This window comes from Hyposmocoma kahamanoa, unplaced genomic scaffold (assembly GCF_003589595.1).
Source record: "Hyposmocoma kahamanoa isolate Upper Pololo Valley unplaced genomic scaffold, ASM358959v1 65, whole genome shotgun sequence".
Classification (NCBI taxonomy): Eukaryota; Metazoa; Arthropoda; class Insecta; order Lepidoptera; family Cosmopterigidae; genus Hyposmocoma; species Hyposmocoma kahamanoa.
Window position 1 is genome coordinate 2555909 of NW_020653853.1, and position 16783 is coordinate 2572691.

The 16783-nt window shown below is 35.9% G+C and overlaps 1 protein-coding gene across 1 annotated transcript in view; it reads right to left on the minus strand.

Annotated features, from left to right (window-relative positions):
- Positions 1 to 16551, minus strand: part of LOC113231372 (frizzled-10-like) — a 50090-nt gene extending 33539 nt beyond the window's left edge. Inside the window, exon 1 of the mRNA XM_026465666.1 lies at positions 16194 to 16551. Coding sequence (XP_026321451.1) covers positions 16194 to 16373 — 180 coding nt within the window. The 5' untranslated portion in view covers positions 16374 to 16551. The remainder of the gene's footprint in view (positions 1 to 16193) is intronic.
- Between the last annotated feature and the right edge of the window lie 232 nt (positions 16552 to 16783).

Below are 16783 nucleotides of genomic sequence, written 5' to 3' on the forward strand. Positions count from 1 at the left end.
GCATTAATCAGACTAAAGAACGAAATAAGAAACAAATACATAACAGAAGGCTCAATAAAGCTATTGTCTGACACATACATAAAAAGTGACAAACACAAAAAAAAAAACTAAAAGGCCATAAACGAAGAGAATGAACGCAGGTTGATCGATACAATTAGCAATTCTATTGGTGTAAAAGCCTATCTGACGATGCATCTGAAGAGGTCGACGTACGGACCGTAGTTTCTAGGGCTGGTGCTGAGGTATACTTGCTTTGATAAAGCTGTATTTCGCATCAACTGAATTATCAATAACCTGCTCACAATAAGTTAGTAGATGACGAGCGTATCACGCTTGAGATAGAACAATTAACAAATCTGCTTTGTCAACGTTCGCAATCATCAACCCTTTATATGACATTTTACTGCCTCCGTGGACGAACGATTACCTTGCTGGGGGTCGATTCAGAACTTTACGAGAACTCAGTTGTCGACCGATTTCTTTTCATTGTTCACAACACCCGAATCTAACGTCAAACTGTCGTAATCGAAACCGAACCGAAATGACGTCACACAACTTCTCGACCGGCAAAGGCTAGAAACATTATTCAAAACACAGTTACCGAATGTCCTCTTGTTTACAAAGCAAGAATGTAATATGGAAATCTCTTATTATTTTAACCAAAGTCTGGATTTTGTTGAATTTTATTAATTTATTGACAATCAATCAATCAATCAGCCTATTGCAGTCCACTGCTGGACATAAGCCTCCCCAAGTGTACGCCATAGTGCCCAATCACCCGTTTTCCGCACACAACCACTACCCGCGACCTTCTTCAGATCGTCGGTCCATCTTGCAGGGGGACGTCCTACGTTACGTTTGCAGGGACGTGGTCTCCACTCTAGAACCCGTCTACTCCATCGCTCATCGGTTTCATCGCGATGGTTTCCTTCACCGACAAGCTCGTGGTAAATTTCAATTTAAATTTCTAACATATATTCCGAGAAACTCTAAGGTGCTAGCCCGGATTAGAACCCACGACATAAGGTTTTAAATCAACCTCAAATATTTTCAAACACAGAATAACAGTTTTTTTTTTAAACGTCGGCGAGTTCTTCTCTGGCCTAAATAAGTATATGAAAAATTTTGCATAAAAATAATTGCAACTCACTTAACTGTAACAAAACATTACAAAAATGAAGCAAGATTTATTTACACATAGGTTTCAGAGGCGTAATTACTCGTGTTTTTCCATCTGCATAATCGTGTGCGATCGCTAACCCTACCCACTGCACCGCGGCGGTAATCGCGTTCCTTTGATCTCGCCGGCCTGCGCAGGCGCACCTCCTAATAACGACTTTATTACACCGCCCCAGACCTGCTATTAAAGATGCACTTTGCGTCCGACATCACTTTGTGCCTGTAATTACAAATCTTCTTCTGTGCTATCAAGACTCAATTAAATTGAACATGAGTTTTCGATGAACCCGGCCGTAGCATGGCAGTTTATGTGTGATAAACCTCCCTGTGACAATAGCTATTATATATAGCTATCTTTGAAGGATGAAACAAAAATTGTTGGATTTAATTGTTTTAAAATCAGCTGTGACCTTGCAGCCATGTTTGGCACTGTGTTCTGATCTTTTGCAGTCATTGGTCGCGTTGCTCGCGATGACATAAAAATGTAACGTCCTGGTGCTCGCGTGTTAGCTATTGTGATAAAATGTTGCTGGTTTATTACCTGAATTTTAGAGCTAAATGTGGATATAATAGCTTTACCGAAGCGGCATACTACGGGGGCTGGTGAAATTTGCAACCATCTTTTATTAATTGTTCCGTAGATACGCAATTTGGGATTGACATTTTGCATCACTTCCAGTTTCTGCTAAATAGCGCGACACAAGCATTCTCTCTTGAATGGGTAACCTTTATAATAACACGGCTACGTTTTCCTTCGTTTCTTCGTAGTGTTTAAAAAGCCATAAAGGACAATTTGGTGTTGTAAAGCGAACTGTTCAGGTCAGAACATAATTCATGAAGACTACAGGGCTTGCATTGAACGAATAATAACACAGGATTCACGTACGTAGAGATGGCTTGTCGATGTTTTACGATATCGATGAATTCCTTGAAATAAGTATTCTTCAGTTTTTTTAACTACTTAGTTATATTAAAGAAGAGGCTTGGGATTCGAATCCGGGGTTTGGACCCTTTGAGGTCTTTGGAATTTATGTACGAAATTTTAAGCTTTTCCGTGAAAGAAAATATCATGATGAAACCTGTCGAAGAAGGTTCGCAACCCTCGCCTGAGAAAAGAGCCACGCCCAACAGTGGGACATATAAATGGGTTGATGTTGAGTGATGTTAAAAACAGGTTGAAATTTCGTCATCATCTTCAGCTTATTGCAGTCCGTTGATGGGTATAGGTTTCTCCCAATGTGCGCCTTTGACCGAACCTTAGCTTGACGCAGTCATTTCCTGGCAGTCTCTTTTCACAGATTGTCCACTCTATCTGGCCAGCGGGCGTTCTATATTACGTTACGCCAAGCCGTCCTTGGACAAAATATCAAGTTTAGCGTAAAAAGTATGATACATTGTTTCCTGTAGCCTATAAAAAAATGGTATTTTTTACTATCAAAAATTCTGTAAATATTTTTAGTCGATTTGCTATCTTACTATTAGATATTTGTTGTCTATGGAATTGTACGATGACACCACTTAAACAAGCTCCGATGCATTTAGTAAAATCTTAGTAAAAGAAACCTTAAGTTAATGCCATCTCATATCCGGAAATCGAAATCAGCAGGGTATATCAATAGATGCACACCCCTCTCTGAAATCCCCGAATTATCAAAAATTCAAATAAAAATAATTACATTTTGATATGAATTTTTTGCAAAGAACTGTTTTCCTGATTGAAAAACTGCCTCCGGAGCCGAACGGCTATTACTCTCGACTGCCACGCAGAGGTCTCGGGTTCGCTTCTGTTATATATTTCTATTATATATATTATATCAATTTCTCTCGTAAGTTTGGGTGTAATTTGTGGTTGTCTATATGTGTGGCTATGGTACCCGGGATACAGGGTTGCCCTGGTGCGAGGCTATAAATGTGTGCGTTATTATTATTTTGACTTTTTCTATTTGTAATTTCTTTATAATTTATGGTTTATTGGATCTTTGTATTAATAAAAATATACTATAGTTGCTAGTCTGTCTATGTCGTTTTCTATAAATATCGCACAAACAAATAATTAATAATTCCCTCGACGTTATCAATAATATTAAGTCAAGCTCTAGTACATACAACGGTCCATAAACTCGGCCCTGCGGCGCCCGCGCACCGGCCGCGGCCGTGGCGAGCAAAAACGACGAACAAATTGCCCCACCTAATTACCTCAGGTAGGCGGCCCTACAAAGAGAAACTCAAAAAACGTGCTAAGTTATTCCAAAACTGGCTCCGTAAATATGAATTCATGATCTATTTTTTTTAATTTAATTTTTATAACTTTGGCATCGGGAAACACATTTGTCTTTCCACATGAAAGTATGTAAAAAGGGTAATCGTAATAATTAAAAAGAAACTTTCGAGGTATTGGCATCTCAAGTTTTTTTTATTTGAAAAATGTTATTAGGCTATATGAGATATTAGATAATCATATGTTAATTATTCTATATATTAAATGTCATACATATTTATTTCAAATATATAATATTTCGTAAACAATCTATTTACAGATTTTGATTATAGATTCTGATAAGAAAACGTTTTAAAGTAGTTTAGTATTTACCCCGTTAAGAAATTACTGTTAAATCATTAATTACCTAATTACATTTAAACATCCTACGAAACTTTGTTATATGAACTTAGATTGTAAGTAATTTAACACATTACCATTTCAAAATTCAAGACCACAAGCCGCTGCATATCTTAGCTAGTTTTTTTTTGTAATAAATAAAAGTTTTTTTTTCAGTTTTATATCTACCGTATTTTGCCTAATAATATAGGTAAATGAAACTAAATAAGATATTTTAGGGGGTTTTAGATCTCGTTTCGCTGGTTGCACATATTCTAAAATTGTTGCTTACGCTAATTTTGATAAGGAGGGCAGAATAACTCCTTAAAAATAAACAATGGCTCACATTACAATTCATTACTTGACTAAAGAAATTTATTTCTCTGTTATCATTCTCGGATCCTGTTCTTTGAAATAATATACGTATCCGTCATTTCCGCTGGCCGAACGATCAAATTCTGCTTACAAGGCTACAAGTTTATTTCTGGTGGTCATATTGCATTTATAAATCGTCGGGGACAGTACAATAACGCGTAACTATTATTGGATTATAAGTTTCCATTTTATCAAATACGCGTAACTGCCATGCGAACCAAATTAGCACGATTTACGGGAATCTATTGTTATCAGTCTGTAGACAACATAGATTAATGCTTACTGTGCAAAATTTAAAAAGTGCACCTTTTACCAATGCTACATACGCGGATTTGCACAATTCCCGACGAAATGTCAATTTTGAAACATATATTCGGTTTTTCAACTACAAGAAAATGTGATGTAATGGTTCGCACAGTGGGCGCTCAATGAGAAGAGATTTTCTGGGGAGTGAATCCGTTACTCTGGTATTTCCTACTTTGAGACATTCTGTGATATATTCTACGGGATATGTAAAGAAGAGTGTGAAGGAATTGCATGATTTAATTCTGCCTTCTCCTTTCCATCATCAGGAGACTAGACGTAGGCTAGGAATCCACCTCTATGTTGTGTTACCCTATATTCCCCTATACTATATTCTATATACATATATTATACCCTATATTCGTCGACGTCATCACTTTCCGTCAGGTCAGATGGAGGTCAAATGTGTATTTATTTCGTTATAAAAAAAGACCAGGTAATTGGTGTGATTGTTGGTCATTAGGGAGTCACCACACTTATCGACATGGCTTAGCATTAAGCCGGTCAGAAAAATTTTTACGTCCATGTAATAAAAGCGAAAATGACTGAATGAATATGGTGAGTCCCTAATTATATTGTTAATATAAATACATAAATAATACAAGTACTTTAAAAGATTAGATATTGTAATTTACGGCCTTGTGCAGTGCAAGGGTTACAAATGCTATATATATAGCATTATATAAAGCTACTCTAGGTCAGTGTTTCCCATTGACTTACAAATAAATGGACGACGGGTCTAATACAAAAACCACGAAAAAAATTTTCCCAAGTGAACCTATTTAAACGTAGTGACATGTAAAGGAATATGAAAAAGCTAAAACGTTAGATTCAAATTGTAATGTCATCGCAGTACTGTCTAATTTTGCTTGCTTCGCTGTCAGTCGAACAAACGAAGACTAAAGCGTGAGTGACGCTCTGTATACGATTTTAACGCCCTATAAGTTCGGACACTTTTTAGCGCGGACCCGACGTCCATATAATTGTATGTCAATGGTGTTTCCACAGTGTTGCTTTGAATTAACCAAAACTAACTGCCTCCGTGGTCTGAATTGCTACGTAGAGGTCCCGGGTTTGATTCCCAGGCCGGGAGAAATATGTATGGCTTTCAATTATTTCTCCTGTGAGTTTGGGTGTAATTTGTGTGTATCCATGGCACCCGTTATATAGGGTTTCCCAAGGGTTTTATCAAGTGTGTGCGTTATAATTATTATTATTGTTAAAATTATTATGATACCAATGTGACGGGTGACGGGTGACGGGTGACGGGACAAACAAGTCGCGATCTTGCTGACAAGCGACATACCTGTCCATAGCAGTTACAGTTAAGTCGCAATGATCTGAGGGGCACTGCCATTGCGCCCGTCACCCAGAGACATAAACAAGTCCCATGTGCCTGTAATTTCACCAACATACTTACCCTGTAAAACTAGAACGCAGTAATGATCACATTACAGAAACAGGTAAGGTGGCAGTACTTCCCTGGACGAAACTCTTTCAAAAGAAACTCTACTGCTAAAGATTTTATTTCGTTTTCCAGTGAGCCCAAAGCCCAAGGCCAGCAAAGGCCGTTTGCAAAGGTGCTGATAAGCCAATTTACGGCATGCCTGCGCAAGCGCTCCGCTGCCGCTGTCCTTATTAGCACACTACTGACAAATTGTTTCGACTCATGTATTGTTTTATCAATGTCGAGAACTTTGAGTGTTCTTGGCGCCAGAACGAACGCCACTAAGTGGGAGATAATGGAAAAAGATTCCTAGTAAAAACCGGCTTAGTTTCGGTAGTTTTTCCTGATTACAAGATTCTGTTTAATTTGCCTCCGTGGCCGATCCGTTACCACACCTTACTACCACGTTCGATTCCCGGATCGGGAGAAATATCTGAAGGGCACTGCCACCGCGCCTGTCACCCAGAGACATAACTTCACAAGTCCCATGTGTTTGTGATTTTACCACCACCCTTCAACACCGGAACGCAGTAACGTAAAGCCTAAAGGAGCTCTGCTGTTACTAAAAAGGACTCCAAGTCTAAAATATTTTACAGCCAAAGGTAACTAATGATATTACGTTTATTTAACAAAACGACATCTTTATCTATATATTTTTACAATGCAAGTGTAATAATAAAAATAGTATCGTTAATTGCTTTACCGATAACCTATTTTGGCGGTGTCTTTAAAGGTTATTATACTTTTCCATGCATTGTTTTTTTTTTCTGGGTCCGAGGTGTTGTGTGAACTGCAGCCGTATCATTAACTCAGGTAAGAAGGGTCGTTTCCCGTATTTTTAGGATGAAGCGGGACACACAAAAGAGTGGTAAACTTGGTCTGAGTTATTTCTCGAAAGGGCTATACTTGAAGTTACCTTCCGACTACCTTATAGTAACTTTCATTTGAACCTCTATCATGAGCTACCATGTTTATAGTAACCTTAATCCTAACCTACAGTGCGTAGACAAAAGTCTAGTCTAAAGTCTAAGTTTTTAGCAGTAGTAGAACTCCTTGTGAAAGAGTTCGTCTAGTGAAGCACTACTACCTTACCTATTTGTGCCGCTGAGCAGTAATGTGAGGATTGTGAGCATCAACTCATATAATAATAATATAATAATAACGCACACACTCAACATAGCCCCGCACTAGGGAAACCCTGTGTCGCGGGTGCCATGGACACACACATAGACAACCACAAATTACACCCAAACTCACGAGAGAAATAAATGTAGGCCATACAAATATTTCTCCCGGCCTGGGAATCGAACCCGGGGACCTCTGCGTGGCAGTCCGGTATGGTAACCGTTCGGCCACGGAGGCAGTTAGAATTTCAGGGTGACAAGCGCAGAGGCAGTGCCCCCCATTTAAAACTTACAGTGGCGCTGCAACTGTTATGGACTTATTCGTTCCGTCACTTGGTTATCATTAAACAACATATTTAGACGATAAATTCTTTTTAATACAGTTGCTCAAAACGTGGTATTTTTCGCACTACAAATCGTGCGGAAAGTTGGATTTCTCGCACTAGTGCTTTTTACTTTTCCAGTTTTTTTTAAATTTACTGTTGTTTTAAGTCTTAAACATAGAACTAAAGAGATTGTATATTTATTTAATATTTAAGTGCTTTGTGACGTAAGTCTTTCGTCATTAAAACTTACATTTACTTACAAATACTATATAATGAACGTATCGAGTGGACCTCCACAGTCTCTGCCTACCCCTGAATGGGTGACAGGCGAGATTTTTATGTATAAATATGTTCTATGTATTACAGATAAATTGTATCTCACTACCGTGCACGGGTTCCTAAAGAAGTTTAAAAAAAGTACCAGGACTTCATAATAAGAAAAGTGGTTACCGACCGATATTACAGAAAATAAGCAAAAACAGCACATTAGAACTAGATTTCCATAGACTTTTAAATAATGGTTGCAGTGGTTGTATTTCATTATTTTAATTTACTAGCTGAAAATGAGTTTTTTTAATACTGTTTTATTTTACTTTCAATGTAGTTTTTTCGCAAATGTATTAAAAAACGTCGTTTGATACACGTGCGGATTTGTCATTTTCACTTGTCTCGAGTCTTGACCCTCGCCTCTGGCTCGGGCCAAGAAGCCTCGAGACTCGTGATTAATGACCAACTTTCCGCACTTGTATCAAAAATAACTATTAACGTTGACCTGCCTCATTCCTATGCTGCAGTCTCCTTCAGAGTTCATATGTTTTCTATAAACATGCTTAATACAAAATCTGAAGCTATATATTATGAGCATAAATAAAGGAATAGAACAAAACAATTTAACTGCAAATAACATCACGTGCGCACCATTTTTCCTATTTTCTCTTTAAAAATGTCAAACACGACTTGCAACATTTTAATCTTCTTCCTTTATCATTCCCATGGCTTTATCGCCTTTATTTCTAGTAATGTAAGACTCGAAATTGTTTAAAATGCTTTATCTGTGAAAATACAGAAAGTACGCGCGTATCTTTTATATCTGGACCAGTCGTGGCTAATCACAGAGTAGCGAATTTCTCGTAAACCAACTTATTTATTTATATAATTTATTGTATGTCCTCCCTAAAATAAACAGCACGATCTTTGACCGCAGCACCTATGTAATAGCGATTAGAATTTATAACAGACTTCCAATGGAAATGAAAATGTTTAAATAGTGATAAATTTAAAGCTTGTTTAAAAAATGGTTAATTGACAAAGTTTTTTACAATCTTAACGAATTTTATATAAAGAAATCAAATATTTGATAATTGTATAACTAACTTAATTATAATTTTAATTTTTGACATTTAAGTTGTCAATACGTTTTGATTGAATTGTAATTGTAAGACATTGTACGCCTGATTTGGGTAAGAATTGTAGATCTAATCACTTGTAAGTAACACCTGTATTTTACCAATTCATACAATAAATGTTTCTGATTTCTGATTTCTATGCTATATAAAGCACAGAAAGTCATGCTATACGGAAACCTTTATTAATAATCGCATTAGGTCCTTAACAGACATAGACATATTTTTATTGGCATAATAAAATAACACAAAACCACACGAAAAACAGTTTACATATAAATCATTATTTGACATATAATTACAATTAAAATTAAAATAAACATGCAAAGTAGATGGCCTGGTATGGTCTGTGTTGCAGCGTCATGCCAACACGGGACTTATCTCAGCATATGCTGCAATAAATGGTAAGTTATTGCAGCATATGCTGAGATAAGCGCTGATTTTCAATAAAAAATATGAATACTGTTACATATTACATTTACTATTATTATATATTATAATGAATACGTAAATAAATATATATATAATAGCAAGGCAAGACAAATAATGATAATAATCAAAATTACACACACTAAATACCAATGAGATTATAGGATTGAGCGAATCGCTACAAATCTCTTCGTATATATATTTTATAATATAGTTTTTTTTTAACCGACATCAAAAAATTCAATTCGTCTTTTTCGTTCTTTTTCTTTTTTCTTTTTTTTGTATGTATGTTACGCGATAACTCCGGTATTTGTGAACCGACTTTCATGATTCTTTTTTGTTGGAAAGGGGGTACTTCCATAGTGCTCCCATTTCATTTTGAAGAAAATCATCCACCTCGAAGGGTGGCTGTTCACGCATGAAGACTCATTTTTATAAATAGCGCCTAACTTTAATTTAGGAGCAATTACTTTAATGGTTGATTTTGCTATTTCTCCAATTCTAGGCGTTTTTCTCTCAATATACTTTGAGTAGTTATAACCGATTTTTATTATTTCCAGTGTATTTTTTATACACTATAATATTTTTTCTTTTTAATTTATTATAATAATAATGAAATTGACGTATGATAATGCGTTAACAGTAATTTATTTACAAGATTTCTCCTTCATTTGCTAAAATCGCACTTAAAATTGTTATTATTTAAATTTATTATGCATCGTATGGCAATTCATATTGAAAATAAATATATAGAAAGCAATAAAATGCATTAAATGGAGTAGTGGTCTTCATAATCAACACATTTTATACGTCCCACTGTTGGGCACGAGTCTTCTCATAAGCGAGGGTTTTAGCCATAGTCCGCCACGCTGGCCCAATGCGGGTTGGCAACTTCACACGTCTCCTGAGGGTCGTGTACCTTCTTCGACATACAGGTTTCACAAGCTTCACCGTAAAGCTATCATTCTAAATTTCAAATTAAACTTCGCATATAAATTTAAAAAAACTCAAGAGGTGCGGATTTGAAACCACGGCCTCTGGTTGAGAGGCCATTGGGCCATCACGTCTTTTTTACGGAGTTGATTTACTATAAAACCGTGAGACTATGTTCAAGTGGGCTGGCCATTCACGAGAAACATCTGAATCGGGTCATTCAACTCAGCATTAGGTAATTAAGATAGTAATTTGTTACATTTCGAATCGTGTTTCATGAATGAATAGTTACATATATATATTCTACTTATTTTATAATAGCTCTGGATAACATCATAAAATAGACTTAAGAATAAAATATGCACAGGATGAATAAACCAATTCATTGTCACATTGACTTACAAATAAATGGACGACGGGTCTAATACAAAAACCACGAAAAAAATGTCCCAAGTCAACCTATTTAAACGTAGTGACATGTAAAGGAATATGAAAAAGCTAAAACGTTGAATTTAAATTGTAATATCATCGCAGTACTGTCTAATTTTGCTTGCTTCGCTGTCAGTCGAACAAACGAAGACTAAAGCGTGAATGACGCTCTGTATACGTTTTTAACGCCCTATAAGTTCGGACATTTTTTAGCGCGGACCCGACGTCCATATAATTGTATGTCAATGCATTGTCACTTAAAACACAATTACAGGCACCCGTATTCTTTGAATTCAGACGTGTTCTAGTGCATACTCTGAATGCAATTAATTATTGGCATATGTTCTATATTATTCTAACCAATGTTTTTTCCGTTTAAAACTGTGCCTGCACTTGGCGAATGTTAGGTAACTCATAGAAAATAAGATAAATTAAATATAGACATGTAGGTTTTGTTAAAAAACTATAATTACATCAACTACAAAACCGTCAATTTCAGAATACCAGATACAACAAGGGACAGAAGCAGAACATGAGCTTCAACATATCCGATGTTACCTGTACGCAATTGTAATCTTAACCGATCTAGTCAAGTTCGAATTTTTTAATAACAAATTCAATGAACCTCCATGGTCGAGTGGTTTGCATACCGCTTTTCATGCTGTCGCCAGCTCTGAGGTCCCAGGTTCGATCCCGGCCGGGTCAGTATAGAAAATTAACTTTTCTATATTGTCTAGGGTGTTTGTAGCACCGTTGTTGATTGCGATTTCCTTAACATAAGTGCTTTAAGTACTTACTTTGAGATCGTCTAATTTACAGTCAATAATAAAAACAAAAATGATTACAGCGACCTCTCTGAGTAAAGAAACAAATTTTTCACAGATGGCGCTAAGGCATAAAAAGTCGTTAAATACCAAAAAAGATCTGCACCAACCACACAGAAAAATTCGTTAAGTCCACTGGTTTGTTCCGTGGCTTAGTTGATATATCAACTGGCACGGTTTGCTAGAAGACATCGATTCGAATCCGGCCGGATCGAAGGAATTTTTTTAAGTGTTCGGTCTTTGTTATTAATAATTATAAAATGAACAAGTGTTTGATTTACTATATACTTATATTATATGGTTAAATCGTCGGCTGAAACGTTATCCGTGGTGCCAGCGACACTGCTGCAATAACTTTCTCGGATATCACCGCTAACGGCATTCGACCTCATCATTATGTCGCTTGATTCGAAGCTACACTGACTTGATAGTGTTGTAATTACGCGAGTATTACATATGATGTTGGAACAATAACGTCAGTCTTTGATTAAAGAAGAAGTATCGTATAGCAATAATGTGAGTTTGGGAAATGTATAAAACATTTATAGACACTTATTTTCGTGAAGTGGATAAACGTGAATTTAACAGCAAAACAATATTTCGGACACTCACTATTATAAATATCTCAAAACGGTTAAAATTATATCACACGAAGATATACCTCATATATATAATAAGATATATCGTATGTATCCATATCTAGAGACAGATAGCGAGCAAAGGGACGCCGACGATAAGGGCATTAGTTTATCCGATACACATCACATCAGCACTTACTGATAGTATTATAAAAAATAAATTGTCCATAGATATTGCGCCGGCAAACGTGATGCCTGGATCAACGGATAGTAAAGATTATTTGTTTTTATTGAAGAGCGGGCGGATCTTTGATATTCGCGCTAACTGGGCAATGCTCGCTCTGCACCCTCAAACCGTATTAACCAATTATCTGTCATAATCTCTTAGTTCCTCCTAAAAGATAATTGTCATACTTTCTTTTTATTAACAGATACTGTCGTCGATATTTTCATTAAAAATTAAAAAGGACGTGTTTTATGAGATATTTTTAAACGTTAAATTTTTATTGAATTGATATTCAATTATTTTGTGAAATTACTCCACTAGTTTGTTATAATTATTAATACAAAGATCGAACACTCAGAAAAAATTCCTTCGCTGCGGTCGGATTCGAACCGACGTCTTCTTGCATACCGTGGCAGACGCTATACCAACTAAGCCACGGAACGAACCAACGGACATCACGAATTCTTTTATGTGCTTGCGTCGTGTCTTTGTACTTGGTCTTTCAACGACTTTTTTTCGACTTTTTTTACGACTTTTAGTCGTAGCGCCATCTATGAGAAATCTAGTACAGATTTATCACCCAGTTAGTACCTTTACAGCTACCAGTCCTGGCGAGAGATGTCGCTATTCACTGTATTAATTAAATTTTTATTGAATTGATATTCAATTATTTTGTGAAATTACTCCACTAGTTTGTTATAACTATTAATATAACAAATAAAACTATATGAGGTCCGTTGGTTCGTTCCGTGGCTTAGTTGGTATAGCGTCTGGCACGGTATGCAAGAAGTCGTCGGTTCGAATCCGACCGGATCGAAGGAATTTTTTCTGAGTGTTTTTTCTGAGTGTTCGATCTTTGTATTAATAATTATATTTTTAACAGGTTTAATAATTTATTAGCGGAGGAATGACATAGGAAGGTAACATTGAAAGAAAACGGCCACGAAAGACGTTTTCGGATCGAATCGAGATCGATCTTGAAAAGGCTGGATTGAGAAAAATAAGAGGACTTGTGTGAAAAGATTCATTAATATATGTGAAGCTAGAGAGGTTAGCCAGGGTCATGCAAAGTGGTGACTGATAAGGTCCGCCTACCCCCACGGTAATAATAATGTGCTATACAACCACACCGACTTACTTACATCCCGGTCGCAAACTTGGGACTTATAATGGCCACTACCTAGAAAAACCAATTTAGAAAAAAATTCTTAGGTTTTCGCGATTGTTACACATAGGAAATGAAACTATTTTTCCGGATTTAAATCGCGTATACATATTTGTTTTTTTTTTATCGCGTATATTTGGTTTGCAAACAAACCGACGTTTCGGGCCCTTTACAGGTCCCATGGTCACGGTTGACTCGAAACGTCGGATTGTTTGAAAAAACAAATATACGCGATTTAAATCCGGAAAAATAGTTTCATTTCCTATTAGAAAAAAATATTTCACAAAAAGATCTCAACGTGGGACCTCCTTATCCAGGGCCCGCAGAGAAACAGTTTGGCCACTGATGATGTCAAACTGTATTAAGGTAATATTTATCAGTGTATCCGTAAGTATATATCTGCACGATTATTTCATTTGAGAGCCCTTTCTTGTTTTCTATTCTACGTCAAGAGTCGGCTTACATTTTTGATGCTCAAGTGCTCCCTGTTATCCATCGAATTTGTATTATCTATGATAGTAATGTTGGCACTAGAAACAAGTTTTAGTACACTTGCGTCGGAAATATTCTGGTATATAGCCTTTTTACATCTGTTCTTTAGAATTGGTTTTTGTGACCTTCTTCTGCTTATATTCTATTAACTCTAAAGTAATTAGCGAAAGATTGTTAAGTAGATTCTTTAGATTGCACTTGCTTTTACAAAGCAATGTGCAATCTGCAATCGACCGATTGTCGTAAGTTTCATCGTTATTATTAATAACTTTTCCATTTTTCTTTTCTATTGGTCTTAGAATCTCTTTGATAGACTGAAATGTTTTCATTATTAAAAAAGACACTTAGAAAGTTTTCTTCTTTCCAATATGTTGTTCCGAACGCTCATTGGTTATTTATTTCGAGTTGAACAAATCCAGACTCGTGAAGTACTCTTTAATAATTGATTGCGTAGTGCAAAACGTTTATACAAAAAGTTCAAGTGCGCAAAAGTTGCCTAATTAACCTTTTGTACTTTTTATGCCTTCAAAATTGTTATTAAATTTAGCTAAACATAGTCCATGCTAGTAGTATTTATTTTAACTTGTTTAATTTTAACTGAAATTTGTTTTGTTTTCTACGTTGATGGTGAATATATCGTAACTGTGGATTGTTTTCACGAACAAACGTGTTAAGAAATAAGACAGAAGCTATATATAAAGCGATTTTTAAGTGATGTTAAAAAGAAAAGTGCGGTAAAAATGATACTGTCGGTCACAAAAAGTAAATTATTTTTATATACGCAACTACAACGTTTGATGTAAATTTATATATCTAAGCAATAAATAAATGCAATCATAATAAAAATCTTACGCCGTACATTTTCTCTGAAAATGTTTATAATCTTTTTACAATAACGTTAAAATCGCAAATAAAATCAAAGTTATAAATTCATATCTGCATGGTAATTAAGGTGATGCGGCTACGTGCACGGGGTACACGGATAAACAAATTCGCGGCGACCACACATTTGGCGTATATCAATAAAGATATGCGATGCTTCGGCTCCTTTGATCTGACGATAGCGTTAGACTCTTATCGCTTACGTCTGTCGTTCGTCACCCACGCTTTTAGTACATGTAAATTGTAAACAACGTAATAAACAAAGCTTTTAGTGCCTTAAAATTTAGTTATTCGTCTTAAATATCACTTAAAATAAAGTAATTAATAGATATCAAATGTATGGGTGCTTTAAGGATCATTCTTAGGCCCGTGGCTTTTACAATTTATCATTTGTTACGATGTTTGATCTGTCATGTGTAGAGCGTAAACATTGCTTTTAAACGGTGAAAGAAAAGAAATTCTACGTTTAACAAAAGTTATGAATAAATTATGCAAATTGTATTGTAGTGAGAATGTTTTACTGTTCTGACAGCTATCATAAACGACAATTTATGCAGAGAACTTGTGTGTACTTATGTACTCGTACACATGCAACATTATTTAAGTGACAATATCAAGTTTCTTGCCATTTCGTGCCACATGGAGCAACGCTTTTGGAAAATAAACGCAAATATTACAACAGTGATTGACAAGACCTAATGTTACATAAAAAATTATTTAAAAATATGTTCCGATCTTTAAATGATTACGATTTAATCTTTGACAAATTTTAAACACGGCAAATGACATGAACGTACTGCCATAGAACAAAATTACAATTGCTAATGAACGTTATGTTATTACACTCGTTATATTACCATCACGGCTCTGGCGCCACGTCTCGAATTGGATTTTAATTGAACAGCGATAATGTTATACATGCATTTATTTATAGCTTTAATGAACTGTCAACGATGGCATTTGCATTACTTTCTTTAGAAAAAAACGGTTGCTTATGAAGTTATTTTAGAAACTTACAAAGATAGTGTTTCACCTAAACACCTAAGTTCTATGTCTTTACAATTTTTGGAATAAAATTTAAAGATAATTATTGGATTTTCTTTTTTTTTTTATTTATGTGACGTTATAGTTCTCGTGGGAATTTAGAACAATACTTGCAAATACTGTCCCCTTATCGTCCATACAGTAGTTAAAGTCAACAATACAGTTCACCCCTACATTATCTGCTACAATTTCAACAACAGTTTTACAAACCATTAAATCTATAATCAATTGTCTACTATAAATCTGCGGAGGGGTACTTTTGATATAGTTAACCATTAGTGGAAATATCGATTATTGCTGCTAGAGGTTTCTTTTTATAAGTGTTATACTTTTTTGATCCTTCGTTTCCACTACCTATTGTCTTTCGTATATTCTCTTACAATAACTTTTCCTTTTCTCTACTTTAGTACAAGCTCTATAAAATAAAATGTAACTCACCGCTTCTTCTGCTTCGTTCTGATCATTGTGACCCATCAGATTGGGCATAGCAGTCCAATTATATACGAAATCCTGGCATAAAGGCAGCTTGATCGTCTCACACTTTCCACCTTCCACCTCCTCCTGGTCAGCAGACACCAACCAAACTCCAAATATCAAAACAAGTAAAATCCGAGCCATGTTTATAAACTCACAATAGTAAAAAAAACACCAAAATTATGTCATATTCAAACAATTCTCAGTTATGATAACACTTCTTTGCAACTCTGTATCGTAAACATTTTTCTTTTTCAAATGTTAGAACGCACGTCCCCACCTGTTGACAGTTCGGCGCGGACTGATTCGAATTTCGAATGCGGCGCGGCGTTTCAAAGGCAAAAGAACGAACCGGTTGCGGCCGGTGCGCACAGAGCCGTGCATATGTTCCGATAAAAAGTCTGAACGCATGAGCAGGGCATTAAAGAAGAAAAAAAGGGCCTAATTCGTGTACGGCTCACTGCAATCAGTGGTAATTTTATCCATCTCCTTTCAACAGACGTACGAGTAAAAGAGACGGGTGGAACAATGGGCCACATATAAAATTAAGTGTA